The sequence below is a fragment of the Tursiops truncatus genome, chromosome 5 (assembly GCF_011762595.2).
Source record: "Tursiops truncatus isolate mTurTru1 chromosome 5, mTurTru1.mat.Y, whole genome shotgun sequence".
NCBI lineage: Eukaryota > Metazoa > Chordata > Mammalia > Artiodactyla > Delphinidae > Tursiops > Tursiops truncatus.
This window is the reverse complement of record NC_047038.1, coordinates 97,547,982-97,569,799: the sequence shown is the minus strand read 5'-3', so window position 1 is coordinate 97,569,799 and position 21,818 is coordinate 97,547,982. Positions and strand designations below refer to the sequence as shown.

At 37.6% G+C, this 21,818-nt stretch overlaps 1 protein-coding gene across 7 annotated transcripts in view; it reads left to right on the top strand.

Moving 5' to 3' along the window:
* LIN54 (lin-54 DREAM MuvB core complex component) overlaps nt 1-21,818 on the top strand; it is a 76,204-nt gene that overhangs the window by 15,458 nt on the left and 38,928 nt on the right. For all 7 annotated transcript variants that reach the window (XM_019932844.3, XM_019932841.3, XM_019932840.3 and 4 more), the window contains exons 3-4: nt 3,378-3,495; nt 9,803-9,945. In XM_019932844.3, the coding sequence (XP_019788403.1) occupies nt 3,378-3,495; nt 9,803-9,945 (261 nt within the window). The remainder of the gene's footprint in view (nt 1-3,377; nt 3,496-9,802; nt 9,946-21,818) is intronic.

Genomic DNA, 21,818 nt, shown 5'->3' with positions numbered 1-21,818 from the left:
ATATTGTTTTGGTTATTATGTTGACAAAATAGTTAGAAACTTATTTTTCACAGGCTTTTTATTTAAGAACTTCATAAGATTTCTCAAACTTTATAATTTGTCCATGTCCCTTCTGCCACTATTAAACATTTAGTGCTCTTTCTTGTTCATTATCATCTCTCACTTAATTCTGACTTCCTTTTACTTTTTTTGGTGAGGATCTCTTGAATGAGATATCCTATCACCATCAAGCACCTTGTCCTCAGCTTGTTTTTTAATCAGTTTTAAAACTTGTTTTTATTGGTTTACCAGAGTTTATCTGGCTTTGGGGATATGGATCATAACCATGTTCGCAAGATACTGTAAATGTAAATCAGAATGTCATTTTTTTTTCATTTACAAGAGCAATGTATACATACTATTTGTAAGACCAGTTTACTTGTATCCACTAGTTTTCTACTATAATCCCCTAAGTACCAACAATAAAAACAAAGACTGGGGTCTAATTCTTATAACTTCTCTTCTTGTCCTTACTTTTACAAAATCTGATTCTATTTATTTAAAAAGACTTCTATTTAAAAACAAAAACAAGGGCTTACCTGGTGGCGCAGTGGTTGAGAGTCCACCTGCCGATGCAGGGGACACGGGTTCATGCCCCGGTCCGGGAGGATCCCACATGCCGCGGAGCGGCTGGGCCCGTGAGCCATGGCCGCTGAGCCTGCATGTCCGGAGCCTGTGCTCCGCAAAGGGAGAGGCCACAACAGTGAGAGGCCCGCGTACCGCAAAATAAATAAATAAATAAAATAAAAACAGAAACAAAAGAAACCCCATTTAGAATATTGTTCTACTTGTCCAGTTATTTTTAGGCAACTAAATCTTTTCAACTCAAGAGTAGCCTATAAAGCTCTGAAGCACTGAAGCACAGAAAAAACAAACAAAAAGCTACACATCTATCTGTATCCATTTTGGGCAACAGAATATTTGGTTTACTTTTACATGGTGTGTATGATCCCCTGATTTTTTTCCCAGACGGTTCTCAGCATTGTCTTAAGTTTAATCAGAGTATTGAAACTTATTAGGGTGTGGACAATAGGAAAGGGTGGAAGAAGGAGACCCATCTCCAAAGGTGACAGTTGAGGCCAGAGGCAGTAACAAAGAGGTATAGTTACACTTAGTTACAGATATATAAACACTTTCCTGTGTTTCTTTTGCATAGTATATAAGAATAATAGATAATTAGCCATATGGAACAACATAACTCCTTATTAGTTCCTGAATCTGTATAACACAGTGCCCAAAATTACTGCATGTATTATTTGATCACATCTTTGGCAGTCTTATTTGTAAATTTCCTTCTTTGATTCATTTTTGTCTTAATCTGCTAATTAGATACATTTGTTAAAAAATGATCCTTTGGGCTTCCCTGGTGGCGCAGTGGTTGAGGGTCCGCCTGCCGATGCAGGGGACACGGGTTTGTGCCTGGTCCGGGAAGATCCCACATGCCACAGAGCGGCTGGGCCCGTGAGTCATGGCCGCTAAGCCTGCGCGTCTGGAGCCTGTGCTCCGCAAAGGGAGAGGCCACAACAGTGAGAGGCCCGCATACTGCAAAAAAAAAAAAAAAAGAAGATCCTTTATGCTCTGTTTTATTTAATAAAGTAAATTTGTTCTAGGGTAGTTTAGAATTCATAATGCAAAAAGCCTGGTTCCTTGACAGAATTGGAAATCCTTATTTTCAGCAATGCTACACTAAAGAAACAAAACCACAAGGACAAGTTGAGATTGTTCCTTTGAATAATTAATGTGCTCTTGGTCGTATTTACATTTTTTTCCCTGGTTGGTAAGTATTCATATAGTTTTATGATTGTGAAAATTAGTTAAAAATGGGGAAACACTTTAAATTCCCAAACTCTATAGCTAAGATTATCTATTTCGAGACACAGATTTCCAAGAATATCAATACCTCTACCTCTTGAGATTCTTAATACTAAGTCAATAGACAACATATTCTAACTTATTTTAGAGTTTTAGGCCTGTAAATACACTTGGGAAATATTTTCTCTGTGTGTCTCCCAAATTGCATCAGTTTTTAAAACTACAATTATGGATTTATTTGGGTATATCAGAGTTTTACAAGCTGGATATTTTTTAATATAGTAGGGAATCTCTTTGGTTCGTTTTTTTAAAAGGTGATTTGTGTTTCCTTTACATTTTGTTTTGTCAGTAATATGTTCTGAGTGTAAGAAAGTAATATATTCTAAGTGTAAGAAAATGTTATTAAGTTTAATTTATAGTTTGAGCACAAAGCTGGTATTTACTTAGTTCTGTAATCAGTTACAGCTTCTGGTATGTTTTGTCGTTTAAGTTGGTCATGTTTGTTCATTTTGAGTTATTATTTCCAATAATAGTACTTTCAGGGCCTCAATTTTCAATCTGCCAAAGATAAAATTAGTATTTAATGTCCTTCCTGCTCTGAAAGTCCATGATTTTTATCATAAACTGATAAAAAAGTCTATGATTTTTATTATTGCTAAAGGCTATGATTTTTTATCATTGCTAAATTTCTGCTTCTGACTTTTAGAAAAAGCTGTGCCTTGCATACATTGCAATTTCAGTATAAGGACATTGGTAACTCTACCTTCCTTGACTTGTGGAGAATTTTAGTTTAGGGCAACAGTGTACCGTGTATAACGTAAAAGCAGAGATGAATAAAACATAGACCCTCCCTTCAAACAATTTGTAGTCTAGTAAAGTGTATTTTAGTAAATAATATTTCAGAGGCTTCACCTTTAGAATAGTCTGTGTTTTGCCAAACATGTCTCTTTGTATCCTAGGGTGTTTAACTTGTGCAGTTCCTTATTTATCTGCCCCTGATATATAGATCTAAAGTTGAAGATATAATCATGAGGCTATCTTTTATGTGTATTTATATTTTGCTTCCAGGGGCCAATGAAATTATATTTATCATTTGCACTATGCTTTCTTAACATACTCTACTCCATCTTTTTATTATTGAATAATTAGCTATTTGGAAAAGGATATTGCTGTGCCATATTTGTGTTTCATTATTATTATTAAATGGTTATTTTAAACATTACTATTGAACATTAAACATTATTTTTACAAATTAATTTGTTTTTCATTATATGCATATGTCCCAGAGACTAAAATAAGAATTTGCAATAAAATCCAAAGGTATTGTTGTATAATGGCCTAAGGATGTGATCATATTAGTATTTTGGTGAATGGCTGCATTTTAAATGTTTTTAACGTCAGTACTTAGATATGTTTTGTTAAATGAGCTGGTTTCACATGTACTTCTGTATATCAATCTTGTCTAATTTTGATTGAATAGGTGTTTTATAGAAACAATGGTCTTTATAGTTATTTATATATTTCAGATTGCGAAGAAACCTCGAACTCCAACCTCTGGTCCAGTAATCACGAAGCTGATTTTTGCAAAACCAATTAATAGTAAAGCAGTTACAGGACAGACAACTCAAGTACCAGCCATTGCAGGTTATATTTCTTTATAGTTTGTTTAGCTAAATATTTACCTTCCTTTTAGGTTTAAAAATGGCTGTTCTACTACCTTGAAATGTTTTAGTGCTTATTACTGTAAATCAGACTGGTTAGTAAGAAATGTTACACCTATTAAATGTGTCCTTCAAGCAAAATGCCTTATCTCAAAATCAGTCCATTACTTTAGCCTCTTTGGTTTTTGGTATACCTTGAAAGTAGTGAAGTCTCAGACTCTGATAATACTAGCTAACATTTACATAGTGTTTGCTACGGCTTCCACACTATTCTTAGCTCTTTACATAGAGTGACATATATAATCCTCTGGCAATCCTATGCGGTAGGTACTAATAACATCCCCATTTTGCCAGTGTGGAAACAGAGGCACTCAGCTAGTAAATGGCCAAGTTGGAATTTGAATCCAGCTAATGCTAGAGCACATGCTAATAAGTCTGTTAGGTTTAAAGTAATATATGTGAGAGTATCGTATTTCATGGTTTCTGTTTGAATTTTTGGTTTCCGTATTTTAATATTCTCTGTATGCAGTTCTCTATGAAACAGAAAATTATCACAATGATAATAATTACTTAAGTGAGAACAGAATTTTAGTTATATTACTTTTACCAGCAAATTCCTCAGCATGGCCCAATTATTTTATTATATACTTTTAAGATATGTCATCACTAATAACACCTCAGAAATCTTGACTTTGAGTATTTCACTCTTTATTATTCTAGTTGATCTGCCTTTGTACTTCCAATCTAGTAATTCTTTCACTTTGAAATCTCTGATCCATTAACTCTTCCACTTTCTCATTAATAATCCCTTTCCAGTCCTCAAATTCTTCCTTACTCAGCATGGAGTTCATGACCCATCACTACTGCTCCCAGAAAACACCATTGATTCTCTTTTCACTCTCTCTTTCTATAATGGCTTGGTTAAGTCCAGCTCTCTTCTTGCCTGGCAAGCACCTCAGTACTTCTGGAGAAAATCACACAGCTGTGGTGACTGGTCTTTAATTCAGAGCTATACTAACATTACTTCTTTCACCATTTAGGAGCTCATTTTAAATTTCCATTGTTCTAATAGCTTATGGAAGCACCTCTGGGTGGTAGACTTTGACTAGAGACTTTCAAATGCTAATTACCCATTTCTAGAATGTGTATTCTTGATGAAGGTACTTCAAATGTTAATTAACCATCCCTGGGATATGTATTAAAACCACCTCCTACTGTCTTTGATAAATTTACAGACAGTATAGCAGTAGGCAACTCTGAAATCAGTGGCAGTGAAATGATCATTTTCCTAGGCTTTGAATTATAATATATAGGGAGGCTTCTCTGTTTAGCAAGTGAGAGAAGGAATGAGGAGATTGTAGTTTGAGGGCAGTGTTGGGTGAGTGAATGTTCTTTTTCTTTTGGCCTTCAGTAGAGATTTGGGATGGTATAGGATGCTCGTATCTAGAGGGCTGTCATGGGAGATAGGTGTGGCCCCAGAGGAAAAACTGGAAAGGGTTTGGATTTCGAGCTGCTTCAGGAAGTGGGCTTTAGTTGGCTGAAAGTGAGGAAGGCTTGGATATGTTGATGATAAAGGGACCACCAGACCCTTAGGAGTTTGGGTGAGTAGAGGTGGTTTACGAGGAGGGGTGTCTCAGTGCCATGTTCTCTACTGCTTTTGAGTTTGAGAGAATTCCTTAAAACTTTTAATTATGTAGGGGCGAAGGGGAGCTGTATGCTAAAGAATTGTGGTTTTGCAGAAGTGTCTGAGTGAATATTTGGTAATGTCAAGATTTCACCTCTCTTACATTTGACTATAATGGATTTCATTGCTGGGTCTTTGGGTGATTTACAGTGTGTTGCACACTAATCATAGCTTCACCTTTTAATTACAGACAGACTTATTAGCCCTCCCAAAATACATAGAGATAGACTTCTATTAAATTTCACTAGAATTTGTTGGCATTAAGTTCAGTTTGGAGGGATAATTTCTACTGTTAACTAATAGTTTGTAGCTTTTTAAATTCATGTAAGCCAAATTTTAAACCACCAAAGTAGCTCTCCTGCTGAATTGTCTTATCACAAGGAGGTTCCATTATCTTTATATTATAGCTAAGGATCTTTCAAATTACATTTAGACTGCTTTTTAATGACCTTTGGGCTTTTCATGGAAGATGGATATCTTTTTCTGTCTTTTGATCAAGATGAACTTAGTGTTTGTATAAAATCAATTTTTCTAAAATGCAAATATGATTTTGTCACACCCTTGCTTAAATTTTCTTGGCCACATCCATTTCTTGGCCTTAATCCTTCAGGAATAAGTTCAGATGCCAGAGCTTTCTTAGCATTAAAGTCATTTATTATATAACATATACCTTTTTCATTTTCAGCTTGTATTAGCTCCAGACCTACTGATGTAACTTATTTCAAGAGATCACCAAATGGCCCATGTTCTCTCAGAACTTAGGCCCTTGGCACTGTTGCTTTTACCTGAAATGACTTTTTTTGCTTTCCTTATGGCTGACTCATCCATTTTATCTTTGGATTATCTCCACCTGTCTTGGAAGTTTTTGATCCCTGCGTTTAGTTAGGTTCTCTTTTCTCTGACCATCTCCTATATATTTCCATAAAACTTGGTTATACCTACCAAATACTTAACTTGAATCAGACTTCTGTTAAATTTCACACTGGCTTTTAATGTTTCCATTAGTCATGGTATATTGTAATACTTGGTTTCCTTGTCTGTCTGTCTCCCCTGTTGTCTGTCTGTCTCCCCTATTACACTTAAAATTTTGCTTAATAGTAATTTTGGATTTTGTTTGCCATCTAGTTTTTAAAGATTATTTTTTTAAAAATTATGATAAATACACATAACATAAAGTTGACCATTTTAACCACTGGTGGCATTAAGTACATTCATGTTGTTGTGCAACCATCACCACTGTCTGTCTCTAGGACTTTTTTCGCATTGCAAAGCTAAATCTTTGTCCGCATTAAACAATAACTTCCCAATTCCTTCCTTCCCCCAGCCCCTAGCAGAGACTGTCTCTATCAATTTGACTTTTCTATGTATCTCGTATAAGTGGAATCGTACAGTATTTGTCCTTTTATGACTGGCTTTTTATGACTCTCCAATACCTAGCACAGTTTCTAGCACATAGATGTGGTTTGGTGAATGTGTATTGTTGAGTGAATATGTGTATCACGGAGGCAGTGTGGTGTATGGGAGGAGCTATTAGGAGACTTGGGTTTTAGTTATGGGTCTTCTATTCATTTTCTCTGTGATCTTGGGTAAATATATTTTCTGTTCATCTTACTCCTTTCTGTAAAATGTTGATAACAATCACTTCACATGACTTTTGAGATGGTTAAATGAGGTACAGAGGTCCTCATTATCAGGTCCTCATTATCAGAGCTCCCAAGGTACAAGGTTGCTGCTATAGCAGAGCAAACTCCATCAATGTGAAAATATTCACTAATGAATTAATCTCTTATAGAATTAGTCCTGGCTCAGATAAGCTAGCTCTCTGCCCCCAGCCTGTCCCATCTGTAGCTTTTTGGTTATGTCTCTTTTGATTCTTGGAGAATACCTGACAGTAGAGTGTAAAATGCTTTGCAAATTGATTTCAAGGTGAAATTGTATAACTTGTATACTTTCTTGAATCTGTCTGCAGAGTCAAGGATAAACAGGGATTTGGAGATTAATCAGGAGAAATGCTATCTGGATGAAAAACAAGTGGCCCTTCAAAAAAGAATAATTTGAATTTTAAAGGATATAGAGGGTTCTTGGGAAAATTGATGAAATCCTAAAATATTTTGGCAGAAATAATCTTCTGTATCATCCTGTTGCGCCCATCAAACAGAGTCTGTCATTGTAATGTCATTACTAATTTTCAGAAGAATCCTCTCCCCCTCAAACAGTTCATTCTAAGAGATAGTATAGTTGTAATTATAAACTGAATTTTTGTTAAATATAAGCAAAAAAAGTTTTAGTTTTAGGGGTTTTTGTTGTTGTTATTTACAGTGAAATTTTTGTCCTTGTTTTAAATGTAATTCACTTTAACTGGCCTTTTTCTGGTATCAGTTATCCTCACTCAGGAATAGAGGATTTTTATATGTATGTTTTCTGAAATGTATGTAATGCTTAACAAATAAGAAATTATAGTAATAACTGTAAATGATGATCATTTTATGAAAATGTGTCTTTATTGGTAGTTTCTTTTCTTAAAATAATGGTTGTTGGGGCTTTAGGCTTATCCCAGAGGTATTAGTTTTGGAAACCAGAACAGACAAACATGCTACTTCAGGCAGGCTCCACATTTGAGGGTGCCCTTCTAAAAATATTTGATATAGATTCATTTAGTTTATATAGAATTGACTTATTTAGTTATGATGTAATTCAGCCTAAAAAAACCCTAGCAAAACTCTCAACTGAAATTCATTAAGGAATATGTCAATAATATAAAATGTAATCGTGTACTAAAAGAAATTGAAAAAATATATTTAAAATATTTTTAAAATTCATGTGTCAGACAAAACTTGATTCATCTTTAAAAAAAAAATACATTTACTGTCACATTGTTATTAGAAAAAAAACAGCCTTGAAACTCTTACATGCTAGTTCTCTATTTTTGCTTGAAGGGTAAGACCCTTTTTTTTTTTCTCTTTTTCCCTTTTTCTCTTCCTCTCTCCCTCTCTCTTTCATCTCTGACTGTATCTGTAAGTTAAATCATAGCATCTAAAGGGATTTTAGAGATAATTTAGTTATCTACCTTCTCTATTTCTTGAGTGCTTGGAGTTCCTCTTCAGCCAGTGGATTTGATTATCCAGCATCTGTTTTTGAACACCTTCAGTGAGTAGAAACTCACTCATATAGAAACAGTCGTTTCAATTGGAAATTTTTGTTAGAAGTTCTTTCTTACTGCTTAACTAAAAATTTTCTGTTTATATTAGTGTGTGCATCTGATGGATACAGGGTGGTTCTAATCCTTCAACTTGACAGCATGGATCAATCAGGACAGTCTTGGTTCTCTGCCATAATAAACAGTCTTTAAATCTCAGAAATTTAAGAAAACACAAATTTTATTTTGTATTCATACTTCATGGTTATCTACATGTCTGCTGTGGGTTAGAAAGGGGGCTGTTCTCATCATGGTCACTCAAGGACCCCGGCTGATGGAGGAGCCACCATCCAGACGCAGTGAGGAAAAGAGAGCTTTGGAAGGTCTTGCGTAGGCAGTAAATGTTCTGACCCAGAAATGACACACATCACTTCTATTCATAATTTGTTGGTCAGAACTAGTCATATGGCCCTAATCTAACCACAGGGAGCTGCAGGGACGGGTAGGAAGGGCAGTCCTGCCGTGTGCCCAGAATGGAAGCGGAGGAGGTCGGCGCCAGAATGCTGAATGGCAGCATCACACAGTCTTTCAGGAATTTGGAGCTGTGTCATGTCTTTGTATTCCTCTCTCACCTAGGACAAAAATTCCTAATATTTCAACTCCTTGTGATATGATTTCCAATTCTGTAAGCCATCCAGACACACTATAGTTTTTCTGTTTTGTTCCTGAAGGATATTTCCAGAAGGGAACACAGCATTCTTGTTGGAATCTGGCCAGGACAGCTAGAAGAATTTTTTTTCCCCTTTTTGGCAGACTAAAATGAGACAGTATTAAACCAGTGTTTAAGTTAGTTCAGTGACTATCTGTTTTATAGATGTGGACTTAAATTGTATCCTGAATGGTTTCAGTTCAAAGAGAAGAAGCTGAGGTATAGTAGAGAACAGAGACTGAAGTTTAAGACTTGGATTCAAGTCCTAACTTTGAGGAGCTGTGTTACACAGGACTTGTTCCTTAGTTGTCCTGAGCCTATTTTCTTATAGATATAACCTAACAGTATAGATGAGGGAATTCCCTGGCAGTCCAATGGTTAGGACTCCGCACTCTCACTGCCGAGGTCTCGGGTTCAGTCCCTGGTTGGGAAACTAAGATCCCACAAGCCGAGCGGTGTGGCCAAGAAAACAGACAAAACACAAAGCAGTATTGATGAGAATGTGAGCAGAAGTGTTTTTGTGGACTTTCATAAGGTGGTATTAAGATACTAAGTGTTACTAAGAAGCATTGTTTTGTTTCCTTCTGCCTAGGTTCACCATAGTTCATTAGACCTACTTAAGTGTTTCAGTTCATGAGTGGCTGCGTATGAAATATTGAACATATATATACTACAGCCCTTGTGGGTATAAATCATCATCAAATACATTTTTATACGATTATTGAAAAGAGTCAAACTGATGTGCTGCCTCTCATTTGCAGGTAGGGTTCTTTCACAGTCTACTCCCGGGACTCCATCAAAGACCATAACAATATCTGAAAGTGGTGTTATTGGATCAACTTTAAATTCTACAACACAGACACCAAATAAAATAGCCATCTCACCTTTGAAATCGCCAAATAAGGTAAAAAAAAAATTAGCCACAAAGGCCAAGTATTGTGGTTAATGACTTTATTTTCTCACTAGTCACTTCAGATACTTCAGTTTTAATATATTCCTAAAGAGTTAATAGGTATTTGGTAAATATCGGATTAATTTAGTAATCAAGGATGTACGACAGATAAAAAACTTACCCTGAACGCATAGTTACACAGTTATCATTTTGCATGCTAAGATTATTTTAATGGCCCTTGTGAATGTGGGTACAACATAAATCTTCTGAACGAGGTGCATTATGTAGGTGTTTGGTTCCTCTTCAGTTAATACTTGTGCAAAATTATTGTCTTTGGGTCAGTCACATATATAGTGACTCTATAAATATAAAATGTTAAATGTAACTTTTTTAAAAATAAAATATTTGGTGCCTTCTGCTTAAGCTGTCCTTGATTTTATGGAGAGCTGAGCTTTTGCTGGTAACAGAGTATCCAGAGTACTAGAAATTGCCATCAAATGCTGGTGATCATATTAATTCGGGTTTTTAGGCTTAACACAGCTCATTCAGAGCATCTGAAAGCTTGTCTTAATTTATTTTCTTTTTAAGGGGGCAAAGTACCTATCATTTTAGGTCAAGTTAAGTAGTCTTAGCTCACTTTCCTAAAACATACAGATGTCATTATACCAGCATAAAATTTTGGAACAAGTATGCTTTAAAGGACATATTCAGGTGGAAAGCCAAGCATCATTATTCTGTAAGGTGCCACCCTTGCGATTCTGGAAACACACTGCCCTTTGTACCTGCCTTTTTCCTTAATTTGCTACTATTCATGAGTAGAACAAACATTAAACGTTTGCCTTACATTTTTTAAAAGTCTAACTGTTGGTTTCTGTTTTAATGAGACTTGACTCTAGTGTATAAATACAATGTCTGTTACAGTTTATTAAAATGGGATTCTACCTGCATGATAATACAGATAATTATCTACTTAAATGGAATGAATTCAACAGATATTTGAGTGCTTACTATGTGCTCTGCATAGTGATAGGCACTGGGGATAAAAGCATGAATAAGAAGTTTTAAATTTCAGGTAGTTCAGTAGGGAAGTTAGAGTTAAACATTAAGAATTGCCTTACAGAATCATAACGGTCACAGGTGGATTGAAGAGCCCTGTTGTGTCTGTCAGAGGAGGTTTATACAAAGGGTGCTGTTCCTGAAAGGTCTTAACCTTAAAGGTGGTTCAGGCCTTAGCTATGGGTGAGCATAGGAGGTTTCCAAATTGAGATAATACTTTACACAAAAGTGTAAAAGCGTGGCCCCTTGTAAAAGGGTAGTGTAGGGAGCTGCCTTTCTTTGGTAGTGTGAGAGCCAAGGGTGCTAAAGTTAGATAGAAGGTTTCATTACCCTCAGGGGAGTTTGGATTTTATTGTTCTTAAAGACTTTCTGTGACTTCCCATTGCTTCTAGGACAGTGGTTCTCAACCTTGTCTGCACGTTGGAATCACCTGGGGAGCTCTAATAACTACCAATGCCTGGTTCTTATCCCTGAAGACTCTGTTTTAATTGGCCTGGAGTTTGGCTTGGTATCAGGATTTTTTAAGGCTAAGTGATTCTAATGAGTAGCCTAGATTAAAAACAACTGCTCTAGGATAATATGAGATTTGCATTTCAAAAAAGATGACTCTGTAGCATAATGAAAGATAGTTTGGAGGAAGGTAAGCCTGGATTCTAGAAGAGACCAGTTAGGTTAGTTATTCTCAACGTTGGCTACACTTTGGAAGCACGTGGAGACCTTTCGAAAAAACTCATGGCTGACCTCCACCTGATCCCACTTAAATCAGTCTCTAGGCTGGGGCCTAAGTATTAGATTTAATATTTAAAAATTTTAAAGTATAGGCCAGGGTAGAGAATCACTAAATTAGATTATTTTAGTACTTCACATTTGAGCTAGACTAGTAGCTAAGGGGTTAGGAAGAAGAGATGTGTTGAAAGAGGTGTAAGACATAATGACTGGATGTCAGGGTATAGGGAGGGGAGAACCTAAGGGATGACTCCTAGACTCCTAACCTGAAGAACACAGTAGTGGTGGCACTGTGGGCTGGTATGTGGGCTATATCTGATGGCATACAAATAAGAACTAGCTTTATTTTTCTCTTATCCTTGACTTTAGCCATGTCATGTTGAATCTTCCTTCTCTGGCTCTTGACAAGACGTCGTTTTTACTATAAGAACAAGCCTTATTTTGATGATTAAATTCAAAGGTATGAAAAGTCTACTCCAAACCTTACATCTAGTTGAATGGATGTAACTCAGACCTAATCATGACTCAGGGACCATGCAGTAGAGGAGTATTATCTGTTTCTTCACTCTTCTACTTCTTCCCTCTTTCTGCTTTTGGCTTCTGATTGGAAGGAAAATTAGAAGAGAAAGGACAAAGTTTTATGTGACTGGGACTGTTGTAATCCAACTGCCAGTGTTCTCTGTGTGACAGGTGTCCAAGTGTGGCCTTTTACAGTTGTGCATTTAGGATGGTTTTTGGAGGCCCCCGTGGTATGCCCACATTGCCCAGGTCCCTTTTATGGTGCACACTCCAGCTACCGTTGGCAGGCCTCTAACTATCTCTTCCCTCCTGTAGTCTACCTACAGCCTGTTACTGCTGAGTCTCCTTCCTCAAGAAGGCACATGTCTTTGGCCTACCGAGATGCTTTAGCCCTTCTGCAGCATCTGTTGTATTTGGCTAATGGGAAACCTTTAGAACCCAGTGGTAGAAATGTAGCTCATCTAACTGCTGTCCTCTGAGTCCTTGCTCTGCCGTTTTGAAGCTCCATCCAACTTCTTGCTTTCAGAATTCTCCAGGCTGGGACCAGTTTCTGTGTTCACATATGACCTAAACTCCTGGGGATATGTCAGGTTCTTTTGGGCTTTTAAGAGTTTCTTTATCTCAGTATGTTGCCAGCCAAAGATTCAGATGTCAATTTCCCTTCTTGTAGTTATCACCCAGTCTGTCCCAGAGGTTTTCTTGGAGAACCCCTGCTTTTGTTCTCACTAAGGTTGTAAAGCCCTAGCATTCTCTATGTTTATGAATTCACTTCTGTTTCTAATCTTGTTTTGTTTTGTTTCATTTTCAATAGGCGGGAGGTGGGTGATAGAGATGCTGTCTTTTAGCAACTCTGGCATGGATGTTTTGTTCTTTTTAGAGTGTAGGGGAGTTTATCATTTGTAGTTCTCAGCTTTGGGGGTTTCACTAGAGCCAAATTTTAAGATCGGAGAAAACATCCCATTATCCTTTTATACTAGAGACGAAATACAGAAGGAATGGGTGGTTTAGGCAAAGAGATATTGTTTAGTTCTTGGAGATGTTTGTCATGGAAGTACCCACTGCTTGTCTAGAGGAGGATGTCCATTAGGAAGCTGAATATAGGCAGTAGCCAAAACTATGTGTACAGATGAACCTAACCAGGGAGCATGAGGTTTTGTGCAGAGTGAAAAGAAAAGCAGGACTGAACCACAGAATATTAAGAGTTAGTAGAAGAAAAGAGCCAATGGAAGAGAAGGAATGATAAGAGAGGAAGTATGAGAAACTTAACAAAATGAGAAGGGAGGATGGTTTCAAGAATGATGCCGGTCAACAATTTCAAATGTCATAGAAATGTCAATTAAGAAAAAGACTAAAAAGTAAGGATTTGCTGGAGATGTCCTTGCTCCCATTAATCAAAAGTGGTCGAAAGGAAAGAAACCTCAAGCACCCATTCTTCCTTCCCTGCCAGCACTCACAGTCTGACCACCCTCTGCCTTGAATCTGCTGGGACTTCTCTCATTATTTGTTCCTATTTATACAGGGTGCCATCAAAACTCCTAGATTACCTTTCATTTCCCACATCTAATCTCCTTGAAGGTGTCAGTATCTTCTGTCCTGTTACCCACCACCCATCCCCAACTCGTAAAGTCCTTCCACTGTGCCCTATTTGGAGTTCATAAGCAAAATAATCCCCCAGTCCTCAACCTCTTTGCTGAATATGGCTTTTATTTTCTTACTCTAATGGATACCTGACTCTTCCCAATGGTACTGCTTCCCCTGCAGACCTCTTAAGTGATGACTCCTTCAGCCCGTATACCATCGAGCCTGGAAGGGGGCCTAGGGAATAAGTGTCTTCCTGGCTTGTTCTCATTACAATTTGCAGACTATACTCACTCTCTTCTCCATCTTTGAAACTAATGTTAACCAGGTTCCTTGTGGAAAGTCGGGCACGTCTAATGTCTTCTCAATTTACTTGATATTGTAGTTGTCTTTTGGGGCAGATTTCTTCCATTATATTTATTTTCTAAATTAATCCTCAGTTTTCTTAAGTATTTATTAGACATGCAAATAAGCATTAAGCTAATGAAAGCATGATTCTGCAAGGTTTGCTTTCTTTTTACTTTAGACTTTAGTAATACTGTTATCTTCTAGTTTCGGACATTTAATGTGTCTTTTGTCCTGTAATCTTATTGTTGCGTTTTAGTATTTTTTTTTCATGGCATATTTTATTTTATTTCAGAAGTACAATGGTTTGACATTAAAAAAAATCTATCCATTTAATTCACAACATTAATAAGAAAAAATAATTACATGACAATCTCAATACATGCAGAAAAATTCTGAAAATAGCCAGCCTTCATTCTGGTTAAAACTACTTGAAACAGTAAAAATAAATACTTTTGTAACTTGAAAATGAGGATGAATACATCAAACTTCATGTAATGGTGAATGTTGAACAAAGATACCCACTTTCAACACTTGTTCAGTTCCACTGCAGCTCTGAGTTAATGCAGTAAGGCAAGAAAAAGAAATAAATGGCGTAGAGCTTCAAAATAAAGTAAAAATTTGTCACAATTTACATATTACATTATAATATATGTGTAAAATATAAGAATCTGCTATTGAACTATTAGAATTAATGTATAAATTTAATTGATGGTTATACATGTGGTCAGTATAAAAAAAGATGATTAGATATGTGGTCAGTATAAAAAAATCAATATTTATAGACTTTTACACTTAATAAAGTTTTGTTATGATTGATTTTAAATCTTCCATCTTTTTTTTTACATCTTTATTGGAGTATAATTGCTTTATAATGGTGTGTTAGTTTCTGTTTTATAACAAAGTGAATCAGTTATACATATACATATGTTCCCATATCTCCTCCCTCTTGCGTCTCCCTCCCTTGGGAGATATACAGTATATGTATATATATATATATCAGTTATACATATGTTCCCATATCTCCCTCCCTCTTGCATCTCCCTCCCTATCCGACACATCCAGGTGGTCACAAAGCACCGAGCTGATCTCCCTGTGCTGTGTGGCTGCTTCCCACTAGCTATCTGTTTTACGTTTGGTAGTGTATATATGTCCATGCCACTCTCTCGCTTTTTTTTTTCCCCCCACCCCATATCCTCAAGTCCATTCTCTAGTAAGTCTGTGTCTTTATTCCTGTCTTACCCCTAGGTTCTTCATGACATTTTTTGTTCTTATATTCCATATATATGTGTTAGCATACGGTATTTGTCTTTCTCTTTCTGACTTACTTCACTGTGTATGACAGACTCGAGGTCCATCCACCTCACTACAAATAACACAATTTCGTTTCTTTTTATGGCTGAGTAATATTCCATTGTATATATGTGCCACATCTTCTTTATCCATTCATCCGATGATGGACACTTAGGTTGTTTCCATCTCCGGGCTATTGTAAATAGAGCTGCAATGAACATTTTGGTACGTGACTCTTTTTGAATTTTGGTTTTCTCAGGGTATATGCCCAGTAGTGGAATTGCTGGGTCATATGGTAGTTCTCTTTGTACTTTTTTAAGGAACCTCCATACTGTTCTCCATAGTGGCTGTACCAATTCACATTCCCACCAGCAGTACAAGAGTGTTCACTTTTCTCCACACCCTCTCCAGCATTTATTGTTTCTAGATTTTTTGATGATGCCCAATCTGACCGGTGTGAGATAATAGCTCATTGTAGTTTTGATTTGCATTTCTCTAATGATTAATGATGTTGAGCATTTTTTCATGTGTTTGTTGACAGTTTGTATATCTTCTTTGGAGAAATGTCTGTTTAGGTTTTCTGCCCATTTTTGGATTGGGTTGTTTGTTTTTTTGTTATTGAGCTGCATGAGCTGCTTATAAATTTTGGAGATTAATCCTTTGTCAGTTGCTTCATTTGCAAATATTTTCTCCCATTCTGAGGGTTGTCTTTTGGTCTTGTTTATGGTTTCCTTTGCTGTGCAAAAGCTTTGAAGTTTCATTAGGTCTCATTTGTTTATTTTTGTTTTTATTTCCATTTCTCTAGGAGGTGGGTCAAAAAGGATCTTGCTGTGATTTATGTCATAGAGTGTCCTGCCTATGTTTTCCTCTAAGAGTTTGATAGTTTCTGGCCTTACATTTAGGTCTTTAATCCATTGTGAGCTTATTTTTGTGTATGGTGTTAGGGAGTGATCTAATCTCATACTTTTACATGTACCTGTCCAGTTTTCCAAGCACCACTTATTGAAGAGGCTGTCCTTTCTCCACTGTACATTCCTGTCTCCTTTATCAAAGATAAGGTGACCATATGTGCATGGGTTTATCTCTGGGCTTTCTATCCTGTTCCATTGATATATACTTCTGCTTTTGTGCCAGTACCATACTGTCTTGATTACTGTAGCTTTGTAGTATAGTCTGAAGTCTGGGAGCCTGATTCCTCCAGCTCCGTTTTTCGTTCACAAGATTGCTTTGGCTATTCGGGGTCTTTTGTGTTTCCATACAAATTGTGAAATTTTTTGCTCTAGTTCTGTGAAAAACGCCAGTGGTAGTTTGATAGGGATTGCATTGAATCTGTAGATTGCTTTGGGTAGTAGAGTCATTTTCACAATGTTGATTCTTCCAATCCAAGAACATGGTGTACCTCCCCATCTATTTGTATCATCTTTAATTTGTTTCATCAGTGTCTTATTATTTTCTGCATACAGGTCTTTTGAAGGTTTATTCCTAGATATTTTATTCCTTTTGTTGCAACGGTAAATGGGATGTTTTCTTGATTTCACTTTCAGATTTTTCATCATTAGTGTATAGGAATGCCAGAGATTTCTGTGCATTAATTTTGTATCCTGCTACTTTACCAAATAAGTTGATTAGCTCTAGTAGTTTTCTGGTAGCATCTTTAGGATTCTCTATGTATATAGTATCATGTCATCTGCAAACAGTGACAGCTTTACTTCTTCTTTTCCAATTAGGATTCCTTTTTTTTCCTTTTCTTCTCTGATTGCTGTGGCTTCCAAAACTGTGTTGAATAAGACTGGTGAGAGTGGGCAACCTTGTCTTGTTCCTGATCTTAGTGGAAATGCTTTCAGTTTTTCACCATTGAGGACGATGTTGGCTGTGAGTTTGTCATATGTGGCCTTTATTATGTTGAGGAAAGTTCCCTCTATGCCTACTTTCTGGAGGGTTTTTATCGTAAATGGGTGTTGAATTTTGTTGAAAGCTTTCTCTGCATCTATTGAGGTGATCATATGGTTTTTCTCCTTCAATTTGTTAATATGGTGTATCACGTTGATTCATTTGCATATATTGAAGAATCCTTGCATTCCTGGAATAAACCCCACTTGATCATGGTGTATGATCCTTTTAATGTGCTGTTGGATTCTGTTTGCTAGTATTTTGTTGAGGATTTTTGCATCTGTGTTCATCAGTGATATTGGCCTGTAGTTTTCTTTCTTTGTGACATCCTTGTCTGGTTTTGGTATCAGGGTGATGGTGGCCTCGTAGAAGGAGTTTGGGAGTGTTCCTCCCTCTGCTATATTTTGGAAGAGTTTGAGAAGGATAGGTGTTAGCTCTTCTCTAAATGTTTTATAGAATCCCCTGTGAATCCATCTGGTCCTGGGCTTTTGTTCGTTGCAAGATTTTTAATCACAGTTTCAGTGCTTGTGATTGGTCTGTTCATATTTTCTATTTCTTCCTGATTCAGTCTTGGCAGGTTGTACATTTCTAAGAATTTGTCCATTTCTTCCAGGTTGTCCATTTTATTGGCATAGAGTTGCTTGTAGTAATCTCTCATGATCTTTTGTATTTCTGCAGTGTCAGTTGTTACTTCTCCTTTTTCATTTCTAATTCTATTGATTTGAGTCTTCTCCCTTTTTTCCTTGATGAGTCTGGCTAATGGTTTATCGATTTTGTTTATCCTTTCAAAGAACCAGCTTTTAGTTTTATTGATCTTTGGTATCGTTTCCTTCATTTCTTTTTCATTTATTTCTGATCTGATCTTTATGATTTCTTTCCTTCTGCTAACTTTGGGGTTTTTTTGTTCTTCTTTCTCTAATTGCTTTCAGTGCAAGGTTAGCTTGTTTATTCGAGATGTTTCCTGTTTCTTAAGGTAGGACTGTACTGCTATAAACTTCCCTCTTAGAACTGCTTTTGCTGCATCCCATAGGTTTTGGGTTGTTGTATCTCCCCTGTCATTTTTTTCTAGGTATTTTTTAATTTCCTCTTTAATTTCTTCAGTGATCACTTCATTATTAAGTAGTGTATTGTTTAGCCTCCATGTGTTTGTATTTTTTACAGATCTTTTCCTGTAATTGATATCTAGTCTCATAGCGTTGTGGTCAGAAAAGATACTTGATACAATTTCAATTTTCTTAAATTTACCAAGGCTTGATTTGTGACCCAAGATATGATCTATCCTGGAGAATGTTCCATGAGCACTTGAGAAAAATGTGTATTCTGTTGTTTTTGGATGGAATGTCCTATAAATATCAATTAAGTCCATTTGGTTAATGTATCATTTAAAGCTTGTGTTTCCTTATTTATTTTCATTTTGGATGATCTGTCCATTGGTGAAAGTGGGGTGTTGAAGTCCCTACTATCAATGTATTAGTATCGATTTCCCCTTTTATGGCTGTTAGTATTTGTCTTATGTATGGAGGTCCTCCTATGTTGGGTGCATAAATATTTACAGTTGTTATACCTTCTTCTTGGATCGATCCCTTGATCATTATGTAGTATGCTTCTTTGTCTCTTCTAATAGTCTTTTTTTAAAGTCTATTTTGTCTGATATGAGAATTGCTACTCCAGCTTTCTTTTGGTTTCCATTTGCATGGAATATCTTTTTCCATCCCCTTACTTTCAGTCTGTATGTGTCTCTAGGTCTTAAGTGGGTCTCTTGTAGACAGCATATTTATGGGTCTTGTTTTTGTATACATTCAGCCAGTCTGTGTCTTTTGGGGGGAGCATTTAATCCATTTACATTTAAGGTAATTATCGATATGTATGTTTGTATTTCCATTTTCTTAATTGTTTTGGGTTCGTTATTGTACGTCTTTTCCTCCTCTTGTGTTTCTGCCTAGAGCAGTTCCTTTAGCATTTGTTGTTAAGCTGGTTTGGTGGTGCTGAACTCTCTCAGCTTTTGCTTGTCTGTAAAGGTTTTAATTTCTCCATCAAATCTGAGTGAGATCCTTGCTGGGTAGAGTAATCTTGGTTGTAGGTTTTTCTCCTTCATCACTTTAAATATCTCTGCCACTCCCTTCTGGCTTGCAGTTTTTCTGCTGAAAGATCAGCTGTTAACCTTATGGGGATTCCCTTGTGTGTTATTTGTTGTTTTTCCCTTGCTGCTTTTAATATGTTTTCTTTGTATTTAATTTTTGACAGTTTAATGTGTCTTGGCATGTTTCTCCTTGGTTTTATCCTGTATGGGATTCTCTGTGCTTCCTGGAGTTGATTAACTATTTCCTTTCCCATATTAGGGAAGTTTTCAACTATAATCTCTTCAAATATTTTCTCAGTCCCTTTCTTTTTCTCTTCTTCTTCTGGAACCCCTATAATTCGAATGTTGGTGCGTTTAATGTTGTCCCAGAGGTCTCTGAGACTGTCCTCAGTTCTTTTCATTTTTTTTTTCTTTATTCTGCTCTGCAGTAGTTATTTCCACTATTTTATCTAACAGGTCACTTATCCATTCTTCTGCCTCAGTTATTCTGCTATTGATCCCATCTAGAGTATTTTTAATTTTATTTATTGTGTTGTTCATCATTGCTTGTTTTATCTTTATTTCTTCTAGGTCCTTATTAAATGTTTCTTGCATTTTGTCTATTCTATTTCCAAGATTTTGGATCATCTTTACTATCATTATTCTGAATTCTTTTTCAGGTAGACTGCCTATTTCCTCTTCATTTGTTAGGTCTGGTGGGTTTTTATCTTATTCCTTTATCTGCTGTGTGTTTTTCTATCTTCTCATTTTGCTTATCTTACTGTGTTTGGGGTCTCCTTTTTGCAGGCTGCAGGTTCATAGTTCCCGTTGTTTTTGGTGTCTGTCCCCAGTGGCTAAAGTTGGTTCAGTGGGTTGTGTAGGCTTCCTGGTGGAGGGTACTAGTGCCTGTGTTCTGGTGGATGAGGCTGGATCTTGTCTTTCTGGTGGGCAGGTCCACGTCTGGTGATGTGTTTTGGGGTGTCTATGGACTTATGATTTTAGGCAGCCTCTCTGCTAATGGGTGAGGTTGTGTTCCTGTCTGGCTATTTGTTTGGCATAGGGTGTCCAGCACTGTAGCTTGCTGGTCGTTGAGTGAAGCTGGGTCTTGGTGTTGAGATGGAGATAACTGGGAGATTTTCGCCGTTTGATATTATGTGGAGCTGGGAGGTCTCTTGTGGACCAGTGTCCTGAAGTTGGCTGTCCCACCTCAGAGGCACAGCACTGACTCCTGGCTGCAGCACCAAGAGCCTTTCATCCACACGGCTCAGAATAAAAGGGAGAACAAGTAGAAAGAAAGAGAGAGAGAGAGAGAGAGAGAGGAAGGAAGGAAGGAAAGAAGGAAGGAAGGAAGAAAAGAGAGAGAGAGGGAGGGAGGGAAGGCAGAAGGAAGGAAGATTATAAAATAAAATAAAAATAATTATTAAGAAAAAAATTTTTTTAAAGAAAAAACAAGCAAACAAAAACGGACGGATATGGCTTTCCTGATGGCGCAGTGGTTGAGAGTCCACCTGCCGATGCCGGGGACACGGGTTCGTGCCCTGGTCCGGGAAGATCGCACATGCCGCAGAGCGGCTGGGCCCGTGAGCCATGGCCGCTGAGCCTTCGCATCTGGAGCCTGTGCCTGGAGCCTGTGCTCTGCAATGGGAGAGGCCACAACAGTGAGAGGCCCGCATACCGCAAAAAAAAACAACAACGGACGGATAGAACCCAAGGACAAATGGTGAAAACAAAGCTATACAGAGAAAATCTCACACAGAAGCATACACATACACACTCACAAAAAGAGGAAAAGGGGAAAAAATAATAAATCTTGCTCTCAGAGTCCACCTCCTCAATTTGGGATGATTCGTTGTCTATTCATGTATTCCACAGATGCAGGGTACATCAAGTTGATTGTGGAGCTTTAATCCGCTGCCTCTTAGGCTGCTGGGAGAGATTTCCCTTTCTCTTCTTTGTTCTCACAGCTCTCGGGGGCTCAGCTTTGGATTTCGCCCTGCCTCTGCGTGTAGGTCACCGGAGGGCGTCTGTTCTTCGCTCAGACAGGACGGGGTTAAAGGAGCCGCTGATACGGGGGAGCTCTGGCTCACTCAGGCCCAGGGGAGGGAGGGGCACGGAGCGTGGGGCGAGCCTGCGGCGGCAGAGGCCAGCGTGAAGTTGCACCAGCCTGAGGCCGGCACAGGCTCCCCGTAAGGGAGGTGTGCATAGTGACCTGTGCTCGCACACTGGCTTCTTGGTGGCGGCAGCAGCAGCCTTAGTGTCTCATGCCCGTCTCTGGGGTCCGCGCTGTTAGCCGCGGCTCGCGCCCGTCTTTAGGGCTCCTTTAAGCATCGCTCTTAATCCCCTCTCTTTGCGCACCAGGAAACAAAGAGGGAAGAAAAAGTCTCTTGCCTCTTCGGCAGGTTCAGACTTTTCCCCGGAC